This window comes from Drosophila biarmipes, chromosome 2L, assembly GCF_025231255.1.
Source record: "Drosophila biarmipes strain raj3 chromosome 2L, RU_DBia_V1.1, whole genome shotgun sequence".
NCBI classification, from domain to species: Eukaryota; Metazoa; Arthropoda; class Insecta; order Diptera; family Drosophilidae; genus Drosophila; species Drosophila biarmipes.
In genome coordinates this window covers 23,715,913-23,742,480 of record NC_066612.1, presented here as the reverse complement: position 1 = coordinate 23,742,480, position 26,568 = coordinate 23,715,913, and the positions used below count along the sequence as shown (strand labels likewise).

Genomic DNA, 26,568 nt, shown 5'->3' with positions numbered 1-26,568 from the left:
CTAAGCACGCTCGCCGCGAATGCGACGGGCCAACTGGATGTCCTTGGGCATGATGGTGACACGCTTGGCATGAATGGCACACAAGTTGGTATCTTCAAAGAGGCCTACTAGATAGGCCTCGCTAGCTTCCTGCAGAGCCATCACCGCCGAGCTCTGGAATCGCAGGTCAGTCTTGAAGTCCTGAGCGATTTCACGCACCAGACGCTGGAAAGGCAGCTTGCGGATCAGCAGCTCGGTACTCTTCTGGTATCGACGGATCTCACGCAGGGCAACAGTTCCAGGGCGGTACCGATGAGGCTTCTTCACGCCTCCGGTGGCGGGGGCGCTCTTGCGAGCGGCCTTAGTAGCCAGTTGCTTGCGTGGCGCCTTGCCACCAGTCGATTTGCGAGCGGTTTGCTTGGTACGGGCCATTTTCGAATTCACTGCTGTTCACGTTCACTTCACGTTTCAAAACACAATAAACGATAGCCGCATTTGCTACCTCCTTATATAGCAAAACGGGGAGGGTTGAAAAGAGAGGGAAGCAGAGTCCATCTCAGTTGTCGAGCGGAGAGCGAGACGAACATATCGTTCGGACTCGCTCGTGTTTCTGGGGGTTTAGGTATAAATATGAGCTCGTCGAAAATTTGGAAATAGTTCTTCAGTGACTTTCGTACCGTGCAGTGTGTTAACAGTAGAGAAGAGAAGTGAAATATGACTGGTCGTGGTAAAGGAGGCAAAGGCTTGGGAAAAGGAGGCGCCAAGCGTCATCGCAAAGTGCTGCGTGACAACATCCAGGGTATCACGAAGCCAGCTATCCGCCGTTTGGCTCGTCGTGGCGGTGTAAAACGCATCTCCGGACTTATATACGAGGAAACACGAGGCGTTCTGAAGGTGTTCTTGGAGAACGTTATCCGTGATGCCGTCACCTACACCGAACACGCCAAGAGGAAGACCGTCACCGCCATGGACGTTGTGTACGCACTGAAGAGGCAAGGCCGCACCCTGTACGGCTTCGGCGGTTAAAAAACTAGTACAGCTTGTACTTTTTCAGCAATCGGTCCTTTTCAGGACCACCATTTAAATTTCCAAAGGAGACACATTTTCCAATAATGCTTTGATTTGAAAGTTGATGCTTCATAAATAATATATGTTTATTGAACCAAAATGAAATTTGAAATGAAAGTAGTTCAGGTAGATACACATCTATTTTGTACAGGCTGTGCCGCAGATACAGCATTGACGGAAATTCGCCATTTTGCGATGAACCTCTTAGGTCTTATTCTGTCCGACTGCTATAGGACCAACGCTTATACAAAATCGACATCAGTTTCCCACACGTCCTTATACTTATTGTTTTAATAATATGGTATTAGTATTGAAAATTCTTCAATTCTTTGGTAACACCTTGGTCGTCCTGAAAAGGACGGTTGGGTTTGTTTATGTTTGTTTATGTACAAGTATGTATCAAACGTTTAAGCCTTCTTCTCGGTCTTTTTGGGCAACAGAACAGCCTGTATGTTGGGCAACACTCCACCCTGGGCAATGGTGACGCCGGAGAGCAGCTTGTTCAACTCCTCGTCGTTGCGGATGGCCAGCTGCAGATGACGCGGGATAATCCTAGTCTTCTTGTTGTCACGAGCAGCATTTCCAGCCAACTCGAGAACCTCAGCGGCCAGATATTCCATCACAGCAGCCAGGTAAACTGGAGCGCCGGCACCAACTCGCTCGGCATAGTTGCCCTTGCGGAGCAGACGGTGAATACGGCCTACTGGGAACTGAAGACCGGCACGGTTGGAGCGGGACTTCGCCTTTCCCTTCACTTTGCCACCTTTTCCACGACCAGACATTTTGCTTTACGAGTATTTCACTTAGTTCACTTTACACACTGAAAACGAATGCTCGACGAGCCCCGGGTAGCCACATATTTATACTTTTCCGTCTGCCTGCGCGTTCAGTTAGGGGTGGGTGCCCCAGACCTGAAAACATGGCTCGAGAAAAAGTATAAAGTTGAACGCGCTTGGGCACCATTATGATCAGTGAGTTGTGTTTGTGAAATCATAAGTGAAGTGAATAATGCCGCCGAAAACTAGTGGAAAGGCAGCCAAGAAGGCTGGCAAAGCCCAGAAGAACATCACCAAGAGCGACAAGAAGAAGAAGCGCAAGAGGAAGGAGAGCTACGCCATCTACATTTACAAGGTCCTGAAGCAGGTCCACCCCGACACGGGCATTTCGTCGAAGGCGATGAGCATCATGAACAGCTTTGTGAATGATATCTTCGAACGCATTGCTGCCGAGGCTTCTCGTCTGGCTCACTACAACAAGCGCTCGACTATCACCAGTCGGGAGATCCAAACGGCTGTTCGCCTACTTCTGCCCGGAGAGTTGGCGAAGCACGCCGTCAGTGAGGGAACCAAGGCTGTCACCAAGTACACCAGCTCCAAGTAATTTTCTCCTGCTGCGTATGGGGAGGAAGATCCAAAAAGGCCCTTTTCAGGGCCACAACATATTTAACCAAAGAAACTAAATTTTCAGCTTGCCGTTTGCCAATAAAATGCGTGATAAAAATTCAATTTATGTTTTTTTCTGAAGAACTTTGGAGCCATATATACTTTCCATTTAGATACTCTGGTAAAGCAGCTAAAATTAATGCGGCTACAAGGGTACACTTATAATTATTTGTATTAAGACACAAGTTATGACATATTCTTATTACATATTTCTTTTTTAATCATAAACTAATCGAGTCCAATCAAATGTGGAAAAATGCGAATGGCCATAAAATAATCGGATAAGTGAATTGAAAGTTTCTTTCTCCTGTAAACGAACGTTGTAGCCCTGAAAAGGGCTTGTTTAAATTTCAGATTTCAAAATCTAAAATTACGATTGCGAGCATGTACCAGGTACTGTACTTTTTCACAATTTACTTCTTGGCAGCCGTAGTCTTGGCTTTCGGTTTCTTAGCGGTAGCAGGCGCCGCTGCTTTCTTCACCGCCTTTTTGGGCTTAGCAGAGGCCGCTGGCTTGGCCTTTGCTGCTTTTGCTGCCTTCGGCTTCACTGCGGTCGACTTGGCCTTCGCTGCTGCTGGCTTCGCCTTCACGGTTCCAGTTTTCTTTGCATCCTTGGCCTTCGCCTTCTCTGTTTTCTTCTTCTCTGCGGTCTTTTTGGTGGCCACAGCCTTCTTAGCCTTGGGCTTCTTGTCGGCAGCTGCGGCGGCAACTTTCTTGGCGGTGGCTCCGGTCTTTTTGACGGCTACCTTCTTGCTTTTCACCTTCTTCTCAGCAGACGCAGGCTTCGGCTTCGGATCCTTCTTGGCGGAGGCCGACAGTTTGAATGAACCAGACGCGCCTTTTCCCTTTGTTTGGATCAACTTTCCATTGACCACGGCAGATTTCAAGTATTTCTTTATGAATGGAGCCAGCTTCTGGGCATCGCATTTGTAGGTGGCGGTGATGTATTTCTTGATTGCCAGAAGAGATGAGCCACCTCGTTCCTTCAAATTCTTGATAGAAGCGTCCACCATTTGTTGAGTTGGCGGATGCGATGGCGGGGCAGCGGCCTTCTTTGCTTTTAAGGCAGCGGAACCAGATGCCTTTTTGGTGGCCAGCTTCTTCTCAACTGGCGCTGGGGGAGCAGCCACTGGGGAAGCGGACGTTGCAACTGCAGAATCAGACATTTTTTTTCACTAAACTACACTTTTTTGTATAGAAAACGGAGCGCGCGCTTGTGACCAACCTCCTTCGTTCGAATGAGAATCGAGGAGGAGAGCACTTCAACTGTGAGTCTGGCATCAGTCATTTGCTCTGCTAATTTTTGCTTGAAGTGCAAACTTATTTTCTTATTTTCAGGGCTTAAGATACTAAAACTAAATAATTTTTTTATCGTTTTACATTCAAAAACGATAAATTAAGAAGGTAATGTGCTAGAAATGTTATGTTCTTGTTTTTGTAACCTTTTATAGCCGTATCAACTTCAAGATTGACATTCGTAACATGAATAATTACTTTAAAAAAACATTTTAAAATAAGATTTCTAGAAATATTTTGTAACTTGCTAAGGAAAAATGAAGTTTGAACATTTTACTTTAAGTAATACTACAAGTCTTTATACTTATTATTACTTTAGGTATTTTTTTATTTGTTTCAAGTTGTCCCTTGGCTACATGCAAAATTGGCTGTGAGAACACACTCGGCAATAGTTTTCTGATTGTTAAAAATATAGTTAACTTAAAATGTGGTATTTGTTCGATGTTTTCTTATATTTATTATGTCTTTGCTTAGCGCAGTCCAGCTTTTGGGGCATTTTTATTAATAGTTTTCACTACATTTTGCTAATATCCGTCCCATATATAAATTCCATTGAGGCCTGAGACCACACTTAAGTTAATATTAAAGAAAAAATATAAAAAGTACATGTTTTAATATTTTTCTTGTTTTTTATAAGACGTTATGCATTCCTTAGCAGCTATGTCTAATTTATAAATAGCGCTCAAAAGTTTTTATATTTTTTGTTGATGTTTGAATGTCTTATGTTGATCGTGGTTGTTCCATATAACGCTACCCTTTCTCAATACATGCCGACATTCAAAACGAAATTTGTTAAAAAACATTTGATAAAAAAAAAATAAAATATATTGTAAAAAACTAATATTATATATTAGCTTTATCTAATATTTCAAAATACTCTAAACAATTTTCAGAAATATATACATATAGCTACAAACTGTTTATTTTGCGTCCCTATTAAAAAATATCTTGGAGGTTGCACTGCAGTTAAAATTATAAAGAAAATATATGAAATTTTGTTTATTAAACAACCAACAGATTCATTAGCCCAGTTAATATTTTTTTATGCTGCATTTAGTATTTTTTTTTATTTTTTCTGTTTGAAAGTCTTGACCATCGGTACCGCACAGCAGCTGTCACATAAAAAACCCCGGGAACTCAAATCAAAAGACAATTTCCGACTACTATTAAATTTATCAAGGCAGTACAAATTGGAAAAAATGAATTAACAATTATTCAATTCGCTTAAAAAAACGGGTCGGAAAATAATTTTCTTTATTTTTATGTTAAAGCCTCCAGATAAAATTAGTATCTCATTGAATTAATTTGTGGTCCTGAAAAGGACCGATTTGTACAAATTATGTAAGCGCACTGGCAGCCAGTTGAAGCCGTCTCGACTTAAGCACGCTCGCCGCGAATGCGACGGGCCAACTGGATGTCCTTGGGCATGATGGTGACACGCTTGGCATGAATGGCACACAAGTTGGTATCTTCAAAGAGGCCTACTAGATAGGCCTCGCTAGCTTCCTGCAGAGCCATCACCGCCGAGCTCTGGAATCGCAGGTCAGTCTTGAAGTCCTGAGCGATTTCACGCACCAGACGCTGGAAAGGCAGCTTGCGGATCAGCAGCTCGGTACTCTTCTGGTATCGACGGATCGCAGGGCAACAGTTCCAGGGCGGTACCGATGAGGCTTCTTCACGCCTCCGGTGGCGGGGGCGCTCTTGCGAGCGGCCTTTGTAGCCAGTTGCTTGCGTGGCGCCTTGCCACCAGTCGATTTGCGAGCGGTTTGCTTGGTACGGGCCATTTTCGAATTCACTGCTGTTCACGTTCACTTCACGTTTCAAAACACAATAAACGATAGCCGCATTTGCTACCTCCTTATATAGCAAAACGGGGAGGGTTGAAAAGAGAGGGAAGCAGAGTCCATCTCAGTTGTCGAGCGGAGAGCGAGACGAACATATCGTTCGGACTCGCTCGTGTTTCTGGGGGTTTAGGTATAAATATGAGCTCGTCGAGAATTTGGAAATAGTTCTTCAGTGACTTTCGTACCGTGCAGTGTGTTAACAGTAGAGAAGAGAAGTGAAATATGACTGGTCGTGGTAAAGGAGGCAAAGGCTTGGGAAAAGGAGGCGCCAAGCGTCATCGCAAAGTGCTGCGTGACAACATCCAGGGTATCACGAAGCCAGCTATCCGCCGTTTGGCTCGTCGTGGCGGTGTAAAACGCATCTCCGGACTTATATACGAGGAAACACGAGGCGTTCTGAAGGTGTTCTTGGAGAACGTTATCCGTGATGCCGTCACCTACACCGAACACGCCAAGAGGAAGACCGTCACCGCCATGGACGTTGTGTACGCACTGAAGAGGCAAGGCCGCACCCTGTACGGCTTCGGCGGTTAAAAAACTAGTACAGCTTGTACTTTTTCAGCAATCGGTCCTTTTCAGGACCACCATTTAAATTTCCAAAGGAGACACATTTTCCAATAATGCTTTGATTTGAAAGTTGATGCTTCATAAATAATATATGTTTATTGAACCAAAATGAAATTTGAAATGAAAGTAGTTCAGGTAGATACACATCTATTTTGTACAGGCTGTGCCGCAGATACAACATTGACGGAAATTCGCCATTTTGCGATGAACCTCTTAGGTCTTATTCTGTCCGACTGCTATAGGACCAACGCTTATACAAAATCGACATCAGTTTCCCACACGTCCTTATACTTATTGTTTTAATAATATGGTATTAGTATTGAAAATTCTTCAATTCTTTGGTAACACCTTGGTCGTCCTGAAAAGGACGGTTGGGTTTGTTTATGTTTGTTTATGTACAAGTATGTATCAAACGTTTAAGCCTTCTTCTCGGTCTTTTTGGGCAACAGAACAGCCTGTATGTTGGGCAACACTCCACCCTGGGCAATGGTGACGCCGGAGAGCAGCTTGTTCAACTCCTCGTCGTTGCGGATGGCCAGCTGCAGATGACGCGGGATAATCCTAGTCTTCTTGTTGTCACGAGCAGCATTTCCAGCCAACTCGAGAACCTCAGCGGCCAGATATTCCATCACAGCAGCCAGGTAAACTGGAGCGCCGGCACCAACTCGCTCGGCATAGTTGCCCTTGCGGAGCAGACGGTGAATACGGCCTACTGGGAACTGAAGACCGGCACGGTTGGAGCGGGACTTCGCCTTTCCCTTCACTTTGCCACCTTTTCCACGACCAGACATTTTGCTTTACGAGTATTTCACTTAGTTCACTTTACACACTGAAAACGAATGCTCGACGAGCCCCGGGTAGCCACTATTTATACTTTTCCGTCTGCCTGCGCGTTCAGTTAGGGGTGGGTGCCCCAGACCTGAAAACATGGCTCGAGAAAAAGTATAAAGTTGAACGCGCTTGGGCACCATTATGATCAGTGAGTTGTGTTTGTGAAATCATAAGTGAAGTGAATAATGCCGCCGAAAACTAGTGGAAAGGCAGCCAAGAAGGCTGGCAAAGCCCAGAAGAACATCACCAAGAGCGACAAGAAGAAGAAGCGCAAGAGGAAGGAGAGCTACGCCATCTACATTTACAAGGTCCTGAAGCAGGTCCACCCCGACACGGGCATTTCGTCGAAGGCGATGAGCATCATGAACAGCTTTGTGAATGATATCTTCGAACGCATTGCTGCCGAGGCTTCTCGTCTGGCTCACTACAACAAGCGCTCGACTATCACCAGTCGGGAGATCCAAACGGCTGTTCGCCTACTTCTGCCCGGAGAGTTGGCGAAGCACGCCGTCAGTGAGGGAACCAAGGCTGTCACCAAGTACACCAGCTCCAAGTAATTTTCTCCTGCTGCGTATGGGGAGGAAGATCCAAAAAGGCCCTTTTCAGGGCCACAACATATTTAACCAAAGAAACTAAATTTTCAGCTTGCCGTTTGCCAATAAAATGCGTGATAAAAGTTCAATTTGTGTTTTTTTCTGAAGAACTTTGGAGCCATATATACTTTCCATTTAGATACTCTGGTAAAGCAGCTAAAATTAATGCGGCTACAAGGGTACACTTATAATTATTTGTATTAAGACACAAGTTATGACATATTCTTATTACATATTTCTTTTTTAATCATAAACTAATCGAGTCCAATTAAATGTGGAAAAATGCGAATGGCCATAAAATAATCGGATAAGTGAATTGAAAGTTTCTTTCTCCTGTAAACGAACGTTGTAGCCCTGAAAAGGGCTTGTTTAAATTTCAGATTTCAAAATCTAAAATTACGATTGCGAGCATGTACCAGGTACTGTACTTTTTCACAATTTACTTCTTGGCAGCCGTAGTCTTGGCTTTCGGTTTCTTAGCGGTAGCAGGCGCCGCTGCTTTCTTCACCGCCTTTTTGGGCTTAGCAGAGGCCGCTGGCTTGGCCTTTGCTGCTTTTGCTGCCTTCGGCTTCACTGCGGTCGACTTGGCCTTCGCTGCTGCTGGCTTCGCCTTCACGGTTCCAGTTTTCTTTGCATCCTTGGCCTTCGCCTTCTCTGTTTTCTTCTTCTCTGCGGTCTTTTTGGTGGCCACAGCCTTCTTAGCCTTGGGCTTCTTGTCGGCAGCTGCGGCGGCAACTTTCTTGGCGGTGGCTCCGGTCTTTTTGACGGCTACCTTCTTGCTTTTCACCTTCTTCTCAGCAGACGCAGGCTTCGGCTTCGGATCCTTCTTGGCGGAGGCCGACAGTTTGAATGAACCAGACGCGCCTTTTCCCTTTGTTTGGATCAACTTTCCATTGACCACGGCAGATTTCAAGTATTTCTTTATGAATGGAGCCAGCTTCTGGGCATCGCATTTGTAGGTGGCGGTGATGTATTTCTTGATTGCCAGAAGAGATGAGCCACCTCGTTCCTTCAAATTCTTGATAGAAGCGTCCACCATTTGTTGAGTTGGCGGATGCGATGGCGGGGCAGCGGCCTTCTTTGCTTTTAAGGCAGCGGAACCAGATGCCTTTTTGGTGGCCAGCTTCTTCTCAACTGGCGCTGGGGGAGCAGCCACTGGGGAAGCGGACGTTGCAACTGCAGAATCAGACATTTTTTTTCACTAAACTACACTTTTTTGTATAGAAAACGGAGCGCGCGCTTGTGACCAACCTCCTTCGTTCGAATGAGAATCGAGGAGGAGAGCACTTCAACTGTGAGTCTGGCATCAGTCATTTGCTCTGCTAATTTTTGCTTGAAGTGCAAACTTATTTTCTTATTTTCAGGGCTTAAGATACTAAAACTAAATAATTTTTTTATCGTTTTACATTCAAAAACGATAAATTAAGAAGGTAATGTGCTAGAAATGTTATGTTCTTGTTTTTGTAACCTTTTATAGCCGTATCAACTTCAAGATTGACATTCGTAACATGAATAATTACTTTAAAAAAACATTTTAAAATAAGATTTCTAGAAATATTTTGTAACTTGCTAAGGAAAAATGAAGTTTGAACATTTTACTTTAAGTAATACTACAAGTCTTTATACTTATTATTACTTTAGGTATTTTTTTATTTGTTTCAAGTTGTCCCTTGGCTACATGCAAAATTGGCTGTGAGAACACACTCGGCAATAGTTTTCTGATTGTTAAAAATATAGTTAACTTAAAATGTGGTATTTGTTCGATGTTTTCTTATATTTATTATGTCTTTGCTTAGCGCAGTCCAGCTTTTGGGGCATTTTTATTAATAGTTTTCACTACATTTTGCTAATATCCGTCCCATATATAAATTCCATTGAGGCCTGAGACCACACTTAAGTTAATATTAAAGAAAAAATATAAAAAGTACATGTTTTAATATTTTTCTTGTTTTTTATAAGACGTTATGCATTCCTTAGCAGCTATGTCTAATTTATAAATAGCGCTCAAAAGTTTTTATATTTTTTGTTGATGTTTGAATGTCTTATGTTGATCGTGGTTGTTCCATATAACGCTACCCTTTCTCAATACATGCCGACATTCAAAACGAAATTTGTTAAAAAACATTTGATAAAAAAAAATAAAATATATTGTAAAAAACTAATATTATATATTAGCTTTATCTAATATTTCAAAATACTCTAAACAATTTTCAGAAATATATACATATAGCTACAAACTGTTTATTTTGCGTCCCTATTAAAAAATATCTTGGAGGTTGCACTGCAGTTAAAATTATAAAGAAAATATATGAAATTTTGTTTATTAAACAACCAACAGATTCATTAGCCCAGTTAATATTTTTTTATGCTGCATTTAGTATTTTTTTTTATTTTTTCTGTTTGAAAGTCTTGACCATCGGTACCGCACAGCAGCTGTCACATAAAAAACCCCGGGAACTCAAATCAAAAGACAATTTCCGACTACTATTAAATTTATCAAGGCAGTACAAATTGGAAAAAATGAATTAACAATTATTCAATTCGCTTAAAAAAACGGGTCGGAAAATAATTTTCTTTATTTTTATGTTAAAGCCTCCAGATAAAATTAGTATCTCATTGAATTAATTTGTGGTCCTGAAAAGGACCGATTTGTACAAATTATGTAAGCGCACTGGCAGCCAGTTGAAGCCGTCTCGACTTAAGCACGCTCGCCGCGAATGCGACGGGCCAACTGGATGTCCTTGGGCATGATGGTGACACGCTTGGCATGAATGGCACACAAGTTGGTATCTTCAAAGAGGCCTACTAGATAGGCCTCGCTAGCTTCCTGCAGAGCCATCACCGCCGAGCTCTGGAATCGCAGGTCAGTCTTGAAGTCCTGAGCGATTTCACGCACCAGACGCTGGAAAGGCAGCTTGCGGATCAGCAGCTCGGTACTCTTCTGGTATCGACGGATCTCACGCAGGGCAACAGTTCCAGGGCGGTACCGATGAGGCTTCTTCACGCCTCCGGTGGCGGGGGCGCTCTTGCGAGCGGCCTTTGTAGCCAGTTGCTTGCGTGGCGCCTTGCCACCAGTCGATTTGCGAGCGGTTTGCTTGGTACGGGCCATTTTCGAATTCACTGCTGTTCACGTTCACTTCACGTTTCAAAACACAATAAACGATAGCCGCATTTGCTACCTCCTTATATAGCAAAACGGGGAGGGTTGAAAAGAGAGGGAAGCAGAGTCCATCTCAGTTGTCGAGCGGAGAGCGAGACGAACATATCGTTCGGACTCGCTCGTGTTTCTGGGGGTTTAGGTATAAATATGAGCTCGTCGAGAATTTGGAAATAGTTCTTCAGTGACTTTCGTACCGTGCAGTGTGTTAACAGTAGAGAAGAGAAGTGAAATATGACTGGTCGTGGTAAAGGAGGCAAAGGCTTGGGAAAAGGAGGCGCCAAGCGTCATCGCAAAGTGCTGCGTGACAACATCCAGGGTATCACGAAGCCAGCTATCCGCCGTTTGGCTCGTCGTGGCGGTGTAAAACGCATCTCCGGACTTATATACGAGGAAACACGAGGCGTTCTGAAGGTGTTCTTGGAGAACGTTATCCGTGATGCCGTCACCTACACCGAACACGCCAAGAGGAAGACCGTCACCGCCATGGACGTTGTGTACGCACTGAAGAGGCAAGGCCGCACCCTGTACGGCTTCGGCGGTTAAAAAACTAGTACAGCTTGTACTTTTTCAGCAATCGGTCCTTTTCAGGACCACCATTTAAATTTCCAAAGGAGACACATTTTCCAATAATGCTTTGATTTGAAAGTTGATGCTTCATAAATAATATATGTTTATTGAACCAAAATGAAATTTGAAATGAAAGTAGTTCAGGTAGATACACATCTATTTTGTACAGGCTGTGCCGCAGATACAACATTGACGGAAATTCGCCATTTTGCGATGAACCTCTTAGGTCTTATTCTGTCCGACTGCTATAGGACCAACGCTTATACAAAATCGACATCAGTTTCCCACACGTCCTTATACTTATTGTTTTAATAATATGGTATTAGTATTGAAAATTCTTCAATTCTTTGGTAACACCTTGGTCGTCCTGAAAAGGACGGTTGGGTTTGTTTATGTTTGTTTATGTACAAGTATGTATCAAACGTTTAAGCCTTCTTCTCGGTCTTTTTGGGCAACAGAACAGCCTGTATGTTGGGCAACACTCCACCCTGGGCAATGGTGACGCCGGAGAGCAGCTTGTTCAACTCCTCGTCGTTGCGGATGGCCAGCTGCAGATGACGCGGGATAATCCTAGTCTTCTTGTTGTCACGAGCAGCATTTCCAGCCAACTCGAGAACCTCAGCGGCCAGATATTCCATCACAGCAGCCAGGTAAACTGGAGCGCCGGCACCAACTCGCTCGGCATAGTTGCCCTTGCGGAGCAGACGGTGAATACGGCCTACTGGGAACTGAAGACCGGCACGGTTGGAGCGGGACTTCGCCTTTCCCTTCACTTTGCCACCTTTTCCACGACCAGACATTTTGCTTTACGAGTATTTCACTTAGTTCACTTTACACACTGAAAACGAATGCTCGACGAGCCCCGGGTAGCCACATATTTATACTTTTCCGTCTGCCTGCGCGTTCAGTTAGGGGTGGGTGCCCCAGACCTGAAAACATGGCTCGAGAAAAAGTATAAAGTTGAACGCGCTTGGGCACCATTATGATCAGTGAGTTGTGTTTGTGAAATCATAAGTGAAGTGAATAATGCCGCCGAAAACTAGTGGAAAGGCAGCCAAGAAGGCTGGCAAAGCCCAGAAGAACATCACCAAGAGCGACAAGAAGAAGAAGCGCAAGAGGAAGGAGAGCTACGCCATCTACATTTACAAGGTCCTGAAGCAGGTCCACCCCGACACGGGCATTTCGTCGAAGGCGATGAGCATCATGAACAGCTTTGTGAATGATATCTTCGAACGCATTGCTGCCGAGGCTTCTCGTCTGGCTCACTACAACAAGCGCTCGACTATCACCAGTCGGGAGATCCAAACGGCTGTTCGCCTACTTCTGCCCGGAGAGTTGGCGAAGCACGCCGTCAGTGAGGGAACCAAGGCTGTCACCAAGTACACCAGCTCCAAGTAATTTTCTCCTGCTGCGTATGGGGAGGAAGATCCAAAAAGGCCCTTTTCAGGGCCACAACATATTTAACCAAAGAAACTAAATTTTCAGCTTGCCGTTTGCCAATAAAATGCGTGATAAAAGTTCAATTTGTGTTTTTTTCTGAAGAACTTTGGAGCCATATATACTTTCCATTTAGATACTCTGGTAAAGCAGCTAAAATTAATGCGGCTACAAGGGTACACTTATAATTATTTGTATTAAGACACAAGTTATGACATATTCTTATTACATATTTCTTTTTTAATCATAAACTAATCGAGTCCAATTAAATGTGGAAAAATGCGAATGGCCATAAAATAATCGGATAAGTGAATTGAAAGTTTCTTTCTCCTGTAAACGAACGTTGTAGCCCTGAAAAGGGCTTGTTTAAATTTCAGATTTCAAAATCTAAAATTACGATTGCGAGCATGTACCAGGTACTGTACTTTTTCACAATTTACTTCTTGGCAGCCGTAGTCTTGGCTTTCGGTTTCTTAGCGGTTGCAGGCGCCGCTGCTTTCTTCACCGCCTTTTTGGGCTTAGCAGAGGCCGCTGGCTTGGCCTTTGCTGCTTTTGCTGCCTTCGGCTTCACTGCGGTCGACTTGGCCTTCGCTGCTGCTGGCTTCGCCTTCACGGTTCCAGTTTTCTTTGCATCCTTGGCCTTCGCCTTCTCTGTTTTCTTCTTCTCTGCGGTCTTTTTGGTGGCCACAGCCTTCTTAGCCTTGGGCTTCTTGTCGGCAGCTGCGGCGGCAACTTTCTTGGCGGTGGCTCCGGTCTTTTTGACGGCTACCTTCTTGCTTTTCACCTTCTTCTCAGCAGACGCAGGCTTCGGCTTCGGATCCTTCTTGGCGGAGGCCGACAGTTTGAATGAACCAGACGCGCCTTTTCCCTTTGTTTGGATCAACTTTCCATTGACGACGGCAGATTTCAAGTATTTCTTTATGAATGGAGCCAGCTTCTGGGCATCGCATTTGTAGGTGGCGGTGATGTATTTCTTGATTGCCAGAAGAGATGAGCCACCTCGTTCCTTCAAATTCTTGATAGAAGCGTCCACCATTTGTTGAGTTGGCGGATGCGATGGCGGGGCAGCGGCCTTCTTTGCTTTTAAGGCAGCGGAACCAGATGCCTTTTTGGTGGCCAGCTTCTTCTCAACTGGCGCTGGGGGAGCAGCCACTGGGGAAGCGGACGTTGCAACTGCAGAATCAGACATTTTTTTTCACTAAACTACACTTTTTTGTATAGAAAACGGAGCGCGTGCTTGTGACCAACCTCCTTCGTTCGAATGAGAATCGAGGAGGAGAGCACTTCAACTGTGAGTCTGGCATCAGTCATTTGATCTGCTAATTTTTGCTTGAAGTGCAAACTTATTTTCTTATTTTCAGGGCTTAAGATACTAAAACTAAATAATTTTTTTTATCGTTTTACATTCAAAAACGATAAATTAAGAAGGTAATGTGCTAGAAATGTTATGTTCTTGTTTTTTGTAACCTTTTATAGCCGTATCAACTTCAAGATTGACATTCGTAACATGAATAATTACTTTAAAAAAACATTTTAAAATAAGATTTCTAGAAATATTTTGTAACTTGCTAAGGAAAAATGAAGTTTGAACATTTTACTTTAAGTAATACTACAAGTCTTTATACTTATTATTACTTTAGGTATTTTTTTATTTGTTTCAAGTTGTCCCTTGGCTACATGCAAAATTGGCTGTGAGAACACACTCGGCAATAGTTTTCTGATTGTTAAAAATATAGTTAACTTAAAATGTGGTATTTGTTCGATGTTTTCTTATATTTATTATGTCTTTGCTTAGCGCAGTCCAGCTTTTGGGGCATTATTATTAATAGTTTTCACTACATTTTGCTAATATCCGTCCCATACATAAATTCCATTGAGGCCTGAGACCACACTTAAGTTAATATTAAAGAAAAAATATAAAAAGTACATGTTTTAATATTTTTCTTGTTTTTTATAAGACGTTATGCATTCCTTAGCAGCTATGTCTAATTTATAAATAGCGCTTTAAAGTTTTTATATTTTTTGTTGATGTTTGAATGTCTTATGTTGATCGTGGTTGTTCCATATAACGCTACCCTTTCTCAATACATGCCGACATTCAAAACGAAATTTGTTAAAAAACATTTGATAAAAAAAAAAATAAAATATATTGTAAAAAACTAATATTATATATTAGCTTTATCTAATATTTCAATATACTATAAACAATTTTCAGAAATATTTACATATAGCTACAAACTGTTTATTTTGCGTCCCTATTAAAAAATATCTTGGAGGTTGCACTGCAGTTAAAATTATAAAGAAAATATATGAAATTTTGTTTATTAAGCAACCAACAGATTCATTAGCCCAGTTAATATTTTTTTATGCTGCATTTAGTATTTTTTTTTATTTTTTCTGTTTGAAAGTCTTGACCATCGGTACCGCACAGCAGCTGTCACATAAAAAACCCCGGGAACTCAAATCAAAAGACAATTTCCGACTACTATTAAATTTTATCAAGGCAGTACAAATTGCAAAAATGAATTAACAATTATTCAATTCGCTTAAAAAAACGGGTCGGAAAATAATTTTCTTTATTTTTATGTTAAAGCCTCCAGATAAAATTAGTATCCCATTGAATGTAATTTGTGGTCCTGAAAAGGACCGATTTGTACAAATTATGTAAGCGCACTGGCAGCCAGTTGAAGCCGTCTCGACTTAAGCACGCTCGCCGCGAATGCGACGGGCCAACTGGATGTCCTTGGGCATGATGGTGACACGCTTGGCATGAATGGCACACAAGTTGGTATCTTCAAAGAGGCCTACTAGATAGGCCTCGCTAGCTTCCTGCAGAGCCGTCACCGCCGAGCTCTGGAATCGCAGGTCAGTCTTGAAGTCCTGAGCGATTTCACGCACCAGACGCTGGAAAGGCAGCTTGCGGATCAGCAGCTCGGTACTCTTCTGGTATCGACGGATCGCAGGGCAACAGTTCCAGGGCGGTACCGATGAGGCTTCTTCACGCCTCCGGTGGCGGGGGCGCTCTTGCGAGCGGCCTTTGTAGCCAGTTGCTTGCGTGGCGCCTTGCCACCAGTCGATTTGCGAGCGGTTTGCTTGGTACGGGCCATTTTCGAATTCACTGCTGTTCACGTTCACTTCACGTTTCAAAACACAATAAACGATAGCCGCATTTGCTACCTCCTTATATAGCAAAACGGGGAGGGTTGAAAAGAGAGGGAAGCAGAGTCCATCTCAGTTGTCGAGCGGAGAGCGAGACGAACATATCGTTCGGACTCGCTCGTGTTTCTGGGGGTTTAGGTATAAATATGAGCTCGTCGAGAATTTGGAAATAGTTCTTCAGTGACTTTCGTACCGTGCAGTGTGTTAACAGTAGAGAAGAGAAGTGAAATATGACTGGTCGTGGTAAAGGAGGCAAAGGCTTGGGAAAAGGAGGCGCCAAGCGTCATCGCAAAGTGCTGCGTGACAACATCCAGGGTATCACGAAGCCAGCTATCCGCCGTTTGGCTCGTCGTGGCGGTGTAAAACGCATCTCCGGACTTATATACGAGGAAACACGAGGCGTTCTGAAGGTGTTCTTGGAGAACGTTATCCGTGATGCCGTCACCTACACCGAACACGCCAAGAGGAAGACCGTCACCGCCATGGACGTTGTGTACGCACTGAAGAGGCAAGGCCGCACCCTGTACGGCTTCGGCGGTTAAAAAACTAGTACAGCTTGTACTTTTTCAGCAATCGGTCCTTTTCAGGACCACCATTTAAATTTCCAAAGGAGACACATTTTCCAATAATGCTTTGATTTGAAAGTTGATGCTTCATAAATAATATATGTTTATTGAACCAAAATGAAATTTGAAATGAAAGTAGTTCAGGTAGATACACATCTATTTTGTACAGGCTGTGCCGCAGATACAGCATTGACGGAAATTCGCCATTTTGCGATGAACCTCTTAGGTCTTATTCTGTCCGACTGCTATAGGACCAACGCTTATACAAAATCGACATCAGTTTCCCACACGTCCTTATACTTATTGTTTTAATAATATGGTATTAGTATTGAAAATTCTTCAATTCTTTGGTAACACCTTGGTCGTCCTGAAAAGGACGGTTGGGTTTGTTTATGTTTGTTTATGTACAAGTATGTATCAAACGTTTAAGCCTTCTTCTCGGTCTTTTTGGGCAACAGAACAGCCTGTATGTTGGGCAACACTCCACCCTGGGCAATGGTGACGCCGGAGAGCAGCTTGTTCAACTCCTCGTCGTTGCGGATGGCCAGCTGCAGATGACGCGGGATAATCCTAGTCTTCTTGTTGTCACGAGCAGCATTTCCAGCCAACTCGAGAACCTCAGCGGCCAGATATTCCATCACAGCAGCCAGGTAAACTGGAGCGCCGGCACCAACTCGCTCGGCATAGTTGCCCTTGCGGAGCAGACGGTGAATACGGCCTACTGGGAACTGAAGACCGGCACGGTTGGAGCGGGACTTCGCCTTTCCCTTCACTTTGCCACCTTTTCCACGACCAGACATTTTGCTTTACGAGTATTTCACTTAGTTCACTTTACACACTAAAAACGAATGCTCGACGAGCCCCGGGTAGCCACATATTTATACTTTTCCGTCTGCCTGCGCGTTCAGTTAGGGGTGGGTGCCCCAGACCTGAAAACATGGCTCGAGAAAAAGTATAAAGTTAAACGCGCTTGGGCACCATTATGATCAGTGAGTTGTGTTTGTGAAATCATAAGTGAAGTGAATAATGCCGCCGAAAACTAGTGGAAGGCTGCCTTTCCAGAGAAGGCTGGCAAAGCCCAGAAGAACATCACCAAGAGCGACAAGAAGAAGAAGCGCAAGAGGAAGGAGAGCTACGCCATCTACATTTACAAGGTCCTGAAGCAGGTCCACCCCGACACGGGCATTTCGTCGAAGGCGATGAGCATCATGAACAGCTTTGTGAATGATATCTTCGAACGCATTGCTGCCGAGGCTTCTCGTCTGGCTCACTACAACAAGCGCTCGACTATCACCAGTCGGGAGATCCAAACGGCTGTTCGCCTACTTCTGCCCGGAGAGTTGGCGAAGCACGCCGTCAGTGAGGGAACCAAGGCTGTCACCAAGTACACCAGCTCCAAGTAATTTTCTCCTGCTGCGTATGGGGAGGAAGATCCAAAAAGGCCCTTTTCAGGGCCACAACATATTTAACCAAAGAAACTAAATTTTCAGCTTGCCGTTTGCCAATAAAATGCGTGATAAAAGTTCAATTTGTGTTTTTTTCTGAAGAACTTTGGAGCCATATATACTTTCCATTTAGATACTCTGGTAAAGCAGCTAAAATTAATGCGGCTACAAGGGTACACTTATAATTATTTGTATTAAGACACAAGTTATGACATATTCTTATTACATATTTCTTTTTTAATCATAAACTAATCGAGTCCAATTAAATGTGGAAAAATACGAATGGCCATAAAATAATCGGATAAGTGAATTGAAAGTTTCTTTCTCCTGTAAACGAACGTTGTAGCCCTGAAAAGGGCTTGTTTAAATTTCAGATTTCAAAATCTAAAATTACGATTGCGAGCATGTACCAGGTACTGTACTTTTTCACAATTTACTTCTTGGCAGCCGTAGTCTTGGCTTTCGGTTTCTTAGCGGTAGCAGGCGCCGCTGCTTTCTTCACCGCCTTTTTGGGCTTAGCAGAGGCCGCTGGCTTGGCCTTTGCTGCTTTTGCTGCCTTCGGCTTCACTGCGGTCGACTTGGCCTTCGCTGCTGCTGGCTTCGCCTTCACGGTTCCAGTTTTCTTTGCATCCTTGGCCTTCGCCTTCTCTGTTTTCTTCTTCTCTGCGGTCTTTTTGGTGGCCACAGCCTTCTTAGCCTTGGGCTTCTTGTCGGCAGCTGCGGCGGCAACTTTCTTGGCGGTGGCTCCGGTCTTTTTGACGGCTACCTTCTTGCTTTTCACCTTCTTCTCAGCAGACGCAGGCTTCGGCTTCGGATCCTTCTTGGCGGAGGCCGACAGTTTGAATGAACCAGACGCGCCTTTTCCCTTTGTTTGGATCAACTTTCCATTGACCACGGCAGATTTCAAGTATTTCTTTATGAATGGAGCCAGCTTCTGGGCATCGCATTTGTAGGTGGCGGTGATGTATTTCTTGATTGCCAGAAGAGATGAGCCACCTCGTTCCTTCAAATTCTTGATAGAAGCGTCCACCATTTGTTGAGTTGGCGGATGCGATGGCGGGGCAGCGGCCTTCTTTGCTTTTAAGGCAGCGGAACCAGATGCCTTTTTGGTGGCCAGCTTCTTCTCAACTGGCGCTGGGGGAGCAGCCACTGGGGAAGCGGACGTTGCAACTGCAGAATCAGACATTTTTTTTCACTAAACTACACTTTTTTGTATAGAAAACGGAGCGCGCGCTTGTGACCAACCTCCTTCATTCGAATGAGAATCGAGGAGGAGAGCACTTCAACTGTGAGTCTGGCATCAGTCATTTGCTCTGCTAATTTTTGCTTGAAGTGCAAACTTATTTTCTTATTTTCAGGGCTTAAGATACTAAAACTAAATAATTTTTTTATCGTTTTACATTCAAAAACGATAAATTAAGAAGGTAATGTGCTAGAAATGTTATGTTCTTGTTTTTGTAACCTTTTATAGCCGTATCAACTTCAAGATTGACATTCGTAACATGAATAATTACTTTAAAAAAACATTTTAAAATAAGATTTCTAGAAATATTTTGTAACTTGCTAAGGAAAAATGAAGTTTGAACATTTTACTTTAAGTAATACTACAAGTCTTTATACTTATTATTACTTTAGGTATTTTTTTATTTGTTTCAAGTTGTCCCTTGGCTACATGCAAAATTGGCTGTGAGAACACACTCGGCAATAGTTTTCTGATTGTTAAAAATATAGTTAACTTAAAATGTGGTATTTGTTCGATGTTTTCTTATATTTATTATGTCTTTGCTTAGCGCAGTCCAGCTTTTGGGGCATTGTTATTAATAGTTTTCACTACATTTTGCTAATATCCGTCCCATATATAAATTCCATTGAGGCCTGAGACCACACTTAAGTTAATATTAAAGAAAAAATATAAAAAGTACATGTTTTAATATTTTTCTTGTTTTTTATAAGACGTTATGCATTCCTTAGCAGCTATGTCTAATTTATAAATAGCGCTCAAAAGTTTTTATATTTTTTGTTGATGTTTGAATGTCTTATGTTGATCGTGGTTGTTCCATATAACGCTACCCTTTCTCAATACATGCCGACATTCAAAACGAAATTTGTTAAAAAACATTTGATAAAAAAAAAATAAAATATATTGTAAAAAACTAATATTATATATTAGCTTTATCTAATATTTCAAAATACTCTAAACAATTTTCAGAAATATATACATATAGCTACAAACTGTTTATTTTGCGTCCCTATTAAAAAATATCTTGGAGGTTGCACTGCAGTTAAAATTATAAAGAAAATATATGAAATTTTGTTTATTGAACAACCAACAGATTCATTAGCCCAGTTAATATTTTTTTATGCTGCATTTAGTATTTTTTTTATTTTTTCTGTTTGAAAGTCTTGACCATCGGTACCGCACAGCAGCTGTCACATAAAAAACCCCGGGAACTCAAATCAAAAGACAATTTCCGACTACTATTAAATTTATCAAGGCAGTACAAATTGGAAAAAATGAATTAACAATTATTCAATTCACTTAAAAAAACGGGACGGAAAATAATTTTTCTTTATTTTTATGTTAAAGCCTCCAGATAAAATTAGTATCTCATTGAATTAATTTGTGGTCCTGAAAAGGACCGATTTGTACAAATTATGTTAGCGCACTGGCAGCCAGTTGAAGCCGTCTCGACCTAAGCACGCTCGCCGCGAATGCGACGGGCCAACTGGATGTCCTTGGGCATGATGGTGACACGCTTGGCATGAATGGCACACAAGTTGGTATCTTCAAAGAGGCCTACTAGATAGGCCTCGCTAGCTTCCTGCAGAGCCATCACCGCCGAGCTCTGGAATCGCAGGTCAGTCTTGAAGTCCTGAGCGATTTCACGCACCAGACGCTGGAAAGGCAGCTTGCGGATCAGCAGCTCGGTACTCTTCTGGTATCGACGGATCTCACGCAGGGCAACAGTTCCAGGGCGGTACCGATGAGGCTTCTTCACGCCTCCGGTGGCGGGGGCGCTCTTGCGAGCGGCCTTGGTAGCCAGTTGCTTGCGTGGCGCCTTGCCACCAGTCGATTTGCGAGCGGTTTGCTTGGTACGGGCCATTTTCGAATTCACTGCTGTTCACGTTCACTTCACGTTTCAAAACACAATAAACGATAGCCGCATTTGCTACCTCCTTATATAGCAAAACGGGGAGGGTTGAAAAGAGAGGGAAGCAGAGTCCATCTCAGTTGTCGAGCGGAGAGCGAGACGAACATATCGTTCGGACTCGCTCGTGTTTCTGGGGGTTTAGGTATAAATATGAGCTCGTCGAAAATTTGGAAATAGTTCTTCAGTGACTTTCGTACCGTGCAGTGTGTTAACAGTAGAGAAGAGAAGTGAAATATGACTGGTCGTGGTAAAGGAGGCAAAGGCTTGGGAAAAGGAGGCGCCAAGCGTCATCGCAAAGTGCTGCGTGACAACATCCAGGGTATCACGAAGCCAGCTATCCGCCGTTTGGCTCGTCGTGGCGGTGTAAAACGCATCTCCGGACTTATATACGAGGAAACACGAGGCGTTCTGAAGGTGTTCTTGGAGAACGTTATCCGTGATGCCGTCACCTACACCGAACACGCCAAGAGGAAGACCGTCACCGCCATGGACGTTGTGTACGCACTGAAGAGGCAAGGCCGCACCCTGTACGGCTTCGGCGGTTAAAAAACTAGTACAGCTTGTACTTTTTCAGCAATCGGTCCTTTTCAGGACCACCATTTAAATTTCCAAAGGAGACACATTTTCCAATAATGCTTTGATTTGAAAGTTGATGCTTCATAAATAATATATGTTTATTGAACCAAAATGAAATTTGAAATGAAAGTAGTTCAGGTAGATACACATCTATTTTGTACAGGCTGTGCCGCAGATACAGCATTGACGGAAATTCGCCATTTTGCGATGAACCTCTTAGGTCTTATTCTGTCCGACTGCTATAGGACCAACGCTTATACAAAATCGACATCAGTTTCCCACACGTCCTTATACTTATTGTTTTAATAATATGGTATTAGTATTGAAAATTCTTCAATTCTTTGGTAACACCTTGGTCGTCCTGAAAAGGACGGTTGGGTTTGTTTATGTTTGTTTATGTACAAGTATGTATCAAACGTTTAAGCCTTCTTCTCGGTCTTTTTGGGCAACAGAACAGCCTGTATGTTGGGCAACACTCCACCCTGGGCAATGGTGACGCCGGAGAGCAGCTTGTTCAACTCCTCGTCGTTGCGGATGGCCAGCTGCAGATGACGCGGGATAATCCTAGTCTTCTTGTTGTCACGAGCAGCATTTCCAGCCAACTCGAGAACCTCAGCGGCCAGATATTCCATCACAGCAGCCAGGTAAACTGGAGCGCCGGCACCAACTCGCTCGGCATAGTTGCCCTTGTGGAGCAGACGGTGAATACGGCCTACTGGGAACTGAAGACCGGCACGGTTGGAGCGGGACTTCGCCTTTCCCTTCACTTTGCCACCCTTTCCACGACCAGACATTTTGCTTTACGAGTATTTCACTTAGTTCACTTTACACACTAAAAACGAATGCTCGACGAGCCCCGGGTAGCCACATATTTATACTTTTCCGTCTGCCTGCGCGTTCAGTTAGGGGTGGGTGCCCCAGACCTGAAAACATGGCTCGAGAAAAAGTATAAAGTTGAACGCGCTTGGGCACCATTATGATCAGTGAGTTGTGTTTGTGAAATCATAAGTGAAGTGAATAATGCCGCCGAAAACTAGTGGAAAGGCAGCCAAGAAGGCTGGCAAAGCCCAGAAGAACATCACCAAGAGCGACAAGAAGAAGAAGCGCAAGAGGAAGGAGAGCTACGCCATCTACATTTACAAGGTCCTGAAGCAGGTCCACCCCGACACGGGCATTTCGTCGAAGGCGATGAGCATCATGAACAGCTTTGTGAATGATATCTTCGAACGCATTGCTGCCGAGGCTTCTCGTCTGGCTCACTACAACAAGCGCTCGACTATCACCAGTCGGGAGATCCAAACGGCTGTTCGCCTACTTCTGCCCGGAGAGTTGGCGAAGCACGCCGTCAGTGAGGGAACCAAGGCTGTCACCAAGTACACCAGCTCCAAGTAATTTTCTCCTGCTGCGTATGGGGAGGAAGATCCAAAAAGGCCCTTTTCAGGGCCACAACATATTTAACCAAAGAAACTAAATTTTCAGCTTGCCGTTTGCCAATAAAATGCGTGATAAAAGTTCAATTTGTGTTTTTTTCTGAAGAACTTTGGAGCCATATATACTTTCCATTTAGATACTCTGGTAAAGCAGCTAAAATTAATGCGGCTACAAGGGTACACTTATAATTATTTGTATTAAGACACAAGTTATGACATATTCTTATTACATATTTCTTTTTTAATCATAAACTAATCGAGTCCAATTAAATGTGGAAAAATGCGAATGGCCATAAAATAATCGGATAAGTGAATTGAAAGTTTCTTTCTCCTGTAAACGAACGTTGTAGCCCTGAAAAGGGCTTGTTTAAATTTCAGATTTCAAAATCTAAAATTACGATTGCGAGCATGTACCAGGTACTGTACTTTTTCACAATTTACTTCTTGGCAGCCGTAGTCTTGGCTTTCGGTTTCTTAGCGGTAGCAGGCGCCGCTGCTTTCTTCACCGCCTTTTTGGGCTTAGCAGAGGCCGCTGGCTTGGCCTTTGCTGCTTTTGCTGCCTTCGGCTTCACTGCGGTCGACTTGGCCTTCGCTGCTGCTGGCTTCGCCTTCACGGTTCCAGTTTTCTTTGCATCCTTGGCCTTCGCCTTCTCTGTTTTCTTCTTCTCTGCGGTCTTTTTGGTGGCCACAGCCTTCTTAGCCTTGGGCTTCTTGTCGGCAGCTGCGGCGGCAACTTTCTTGGCGGTGGCTCCGGTCTTTTTGACGGCTACCTTCTTGCTTTTCACCTTCTTCTCAGCAGACGCAGGCTTCGGCTTCGGATCCTTCTTGGCGGAGGCCGACAGTTTGAATGAACCAGACGCGCCTTTTCCCTTTGTTTGGATCAACTTTCCATTGACCACGGCAGATTTCAAGTATTTCTTTATGAATGGAGCCAGCTTCTGGGCATCGCATTTGTAGGTGGCGGTGATGTATTTCTTGATTGCCAGAAGAGATGAGCCACCTCGTTCCTTCAAATTCTTGATAGAAGCGTCCACCATTTGTTGAGTTGGCGGATGCGATGGCGGGGCAGCGGCCTTCTTTGCTTTTAAGGCAGCGGAACCAGATGCCTTTTTGGTGGCCAGCTTCTTCTCAACTGGCGCTGGGGGAGCAGCCACTGGGGAAGCGGACGTTGCAACTGCAGAATCAGACATTTTTTTTCACTAAACTACACTTTTTTGTATAGAAAACGGAGCGCGCGCTTGTGACCAACCTCCTTCGTTCGAATGAGAATCGAGGAGGAGAGCACTTCAACTGTGAGTCTGGCATCAGTCATTTGCTCTGCTAATTTTTGCTTGAAGTGCAAACTTATTTTCTTATTTTCAGGGCTTAAGATACTAAAACTAAATAATTTTTTTATCGTTTTACATTCAAAAACGATAAATTAAGAAGGTAATGTGCTAGAAATGTTATGTTCTTGTTTTTGTAACCTTTTATAGCCGTATCAACTTCAAGATTGACATTCGTAACATGAATAATTACTTTAAAAAAACATTTTAAAATAAGATTTCTAGAAATATTTTGTAACTTGCTAAGGAAAAATGAAGTTTGAACATTTTACTTTAAGTAATACTACAAGTCTTTATACTTATTATTACTTTAGGTATTTTTTTATTTGTTTCAAGTTGTCCCTTGGCTACATGCAAAATTGGCTGTGAGAACACACTCGGCAATAGTTTTCTGATTGTTAAAAATATAGTTAACTTAAAATGTGGTATTTGTTCGATGTTTTCTTATATTTATTATGTCTTTGCTTAGCGCAGTCCAGCTTTTGGGGCATTGTTATTAATAGTTTTCACTACATTTTGCTAATATCCGTCCCATATATAAATTCCATTGAGGCCTGAGACCACACTTAAGTTAATATTAAAGAAAAAATATAAAAAGTACATGTTTTAATATTTTTCTTGTTTTTTATAAGACGTTATGCATTCCTTAGCAGCTATGTCTAATTTATAAATAGCGCTCAAAAGTTTTTATATTTTTTGTTGATGTTTGAATGTCTTATGTTGATCGTGGTTGTTCCATATAACGCTACCCTTTCTCAATACATGCCGACATTCAAAACGAAATTTGTTAAAAAACATTTGATAAAAAAAAAATAAAATATATTGTAAAAAACTAATATTATATATTAGCTTTATCTAATATTTCAAAATACTCTAAACAATTTTCAGAAATATATACATATAGCTACAAACTGTTTATTTTGCGTCCCTATTAAAAAATATCTTGGAGGTTGCACTGCAGTTAAAATTATAAAGAAAATATATGAAATTTTGTTTATTGAACAACCAACAGATTCATTAGCCCAGTTAATATTTTTTTATGCTGCATTTAGTATTTTTTTTTATTTTTTCTGTTTGAAAGTCTTGACCATCGGTACCGCACAGCAGCTGTCACATAAAAAACCCCGGGAACTCAAATCAAAAGACAATTTCCGACTACTATTAAATTTATCAAGGCAGTACAAATTGGAAAAAATGAATTAACAATTATTCAATTCACTTAAAAAAACGGGACGGAAAATAATTTTTCTTTATTTTTATGTTAAAGCCTCCAGATAAAATTAGTATCTCATTGAATTAATTTGTGGTCCTGAAAAGGACCGATTTGTACAAATTATGTTAGCGCACTGGCAGCCAGTTGAAGCCGTCTCGACCTAAGCACGCTCGCCGCGAATGCGACGGGCCAACTGGATGTCCTTGGGCATGATGGTGACACGCTTGGCATGAATGGCACACAAGTTGGTATCTTCAAAGAGGCCTACTAGATAGGCCTCGCTAGCTTCCTGCAGAGCCATCACCGCCGAGCTCTGGAATCGCAGGTCAGTCTTGAAGTCCTGAGCGATTTCACGCACCAGACGCTGGAAAGGCAGCTTGCGGATCAGCAGCTCGGTACTCTTCTGGTATCGACGGATCTCACGCAGGGCAACAGTTCCAGGGCGGTACCGATGAGGCTTCTTCACGCCTCCGGTGGCGGGGGCGCTCTTGCGAGCGGCCTTGGTAGCCAGTTGCTTGCGTGGCGCCTTGCCACCAGTAGATTTGCGAGCGGTTTGCTTGGTACGGGCCATTTTCGAATTCACTGCTGTTCACGTTCACTTCACGTTTCAAAACACAATAAACGATAGCCGCATTTGCTACCTCCTTATATAGCAAAACGGGGAGGGTTGAAAAGAGAGGGAAGCAGAGTCCATCTCAGTTGTCGAGCGGAGAGCGAGACGAACATATCGTTCGGACTCGCTCGTGTTTCTGGGGGTTTAGGTATAAATATGAGCTCGTCGAAAATTTGGAAATAGTTCTTCAGTGACTTTCGTACCGTGCAGTGTGTTAACAGTAGAGAAGAGAAGTGAAATATGACTGGTCGTGGTAAAGGAGGCAAAGGCTTGGGAAAAGGAGGCGCCAAGCGTCATCGCAAAGT

At 43.1% G+C, this 26,568-nt stretch overlaps 7 protein-coding genes and 1 pseudogene across 12 annotated transcripts; 5 read left to right on the top strand and 3 right to left on the bottom strand.

Moving 5' to 3' along the window:
* On the bottom strand, window positions 1-16,238 carry LOC127010612 (histone H3). 3 transcript variants are annotated; one of them, XM_050884847.1, is made up of 2 exons: window positions 16,137-16,238; window positions 1-589 (listed from the first exon to the last, which is right to left on the bottom strand). In XM_050884847.1, the coding sequence occupies exon 2, from the start codon at window positions 409-411 to the stop codon at window positions 1-3; it is 411 nt and encodes a 136-aa protein (XP_050740804.1). In that variant the 5' UTR covers window positions 412-589; window positions 16,137-16,238. The 3 variants fall into 3 exon arrangements, with proteins under 3 accessions (XP_050740804.1, XP_050740805.1, XP_050740806.1); XM_050884848.1 differs by lacking the exon at window positions 16,137-16,238 and adding an exon at window positions 10,975-11,076; XM_050884849.1 differs by lacking the exon at window positions 16,137-16,238 and adding an exon at window positions 5,815-5,916.
* LOC122818037 (histone H2B) lies at window positions 2,056-2,427 on the top strand. Its single transcript, XM_050884857.1, has one exon. It carries the CDS (start codon window positions 2,056-2,058, stop codon window positions 2,425-2,427), a length of 372 nt encoding a protein of 123 aa, XP_050740814.1.
* Window positions 7,145-7,709, top strand: LOC122818038 (histone H2B). The gene has a single exon (XM_044091498.2). The coding sequence runs from the start codon at window positions 7,213-7,215 to the stop codon at window positions 7,582-7,584; it is 372 nt and encodes a 123-aa protein (XP_043947433.1). The 5' UTR covers window positions 7,145-7,212; the 3' UTR covers window positions 7,585-7,709.
* On the bottom strand, window positions 10,253-26,568 carry LOC127010611 (histone H3). 4 transcript variants are annotated; one of them, XM_050884844.1, is made up of 2 exons: window positions 26,467-26,568; window positions 10,253-10,907 (listed from the first exon to the last, which is right to left on the bottom strand). In XM_050884844.1, the coding sequence occupies exon 2, from the start codon at window positions 10,727-10,729 to the stop codon at window positions 10,319-10,321; it is 411 nt and encodes a 136-aa protein (XP_050740801.1). In that variant the 5' UTR covers window positions 10,730-10,907; window positions 26,467-26,568; the 3' UTR covers window positions 10,253-10,318. The 4 variants fall into 4 exon arrangements, with proteins under 4 accessions (XP_050740801.1, XP_050740800.1, XP_050740802.1 ...); XM_050884843.1 differs by lacking the exon at window positions 26,467-26,568 and adding an exon at window positions 21,304-21,569; XM_050884845.1 differs by lacking the exon at window positions 26,467-26,568 and adding an exon at window positions 16,137-16,238.
* On the top strand, window positions 12,374-12,870 carry LOC127010621 (histone H2B). The gene has a single exon (XM_050884855.1). The coding sequence runs from the start codon at window positions 12,374-12,376 to the stop codon at window positions 12,743-12,745; it is 372 nt and encodes a 123-aa protein (XP_050740812.1). The 3' UTR covers window positions 12,746-12,870.
* On the top strand, window positions 17,338-18,037 carry LOC127010617 (histone H2B-like; annotated as a pseudogene).
* On the bottom strand, window positions 20,624-26,221 carry LOC127010662 (uncharacterized). The gene is given in 2 exon segments (XM_050885056.1): window positions 20,624-21,064; window positions 25,811-26,221. Coding segments are annotated over 2 exon segments (828 nt in total). The 3' UTR covers window positions 20,624-20,647.
* On the top strand, window positions 22,703-23,199 carry LOC122818051 (histone H2B). The gene has a single exon (XM_044091511.2). It carries the CDS (start codon window positions 22,703-22,705, stop codon window positions 23,072-23,074), a length of 372 nt encoding a protein of 123 aa, XP_043947446.1. The 3' UTR covers window positions 23,075-23,199.

What these genes read in the sequence shown, in the direction of transcription:
- LOC127010612 (XM_050884847.1), bottom strand. Translation starts at nt 411, where the DNA reads ATGGCCCGTACCAAGCAAACCGCTCGCAAATCGACTGGTGGCAAGGCG.
- LOC122818037 (XM_050884857.1), top strand. Translation starts at nt 2,056, where the DNA reads ATGCCGCCGAAAACTAGTGGAAAGGCAGCCAAGAAGGCTGGCAAAGCC.
- LOC122818038 (XM_044091498.2), top strand. Translation starts at nt 7,213, where the DNA reads ATGCCGCCGAAAACTAGTGGAAAGGCAGCCAAGAAGGCTGGCAAAGCC.
- LOC127010611 (XM_050884844.1), bottom strand. Translation starts at nt 10,729, where the DNA reads ATGGCCCGTACCAAGCAAACCGCTCGCAAATCGACTGGTGGCAAGGCG.
- LOC127010621 (XM_050884855.1), top strand. Translation starts at nt 12,374, where the DNA reads ATGCCGCCGAAAACTAGTGGAAAGGCAGCCAAGAAGGCTGGCAAAGCC.
- LOC122818051 (XM_044091511.2), top strand. Translation starts at nt 22,703, where the DNA reads ATGCCGCCGAAAACTAGTGGAAAGGCAGCCAAGAAGGCTGGCAAAGCC.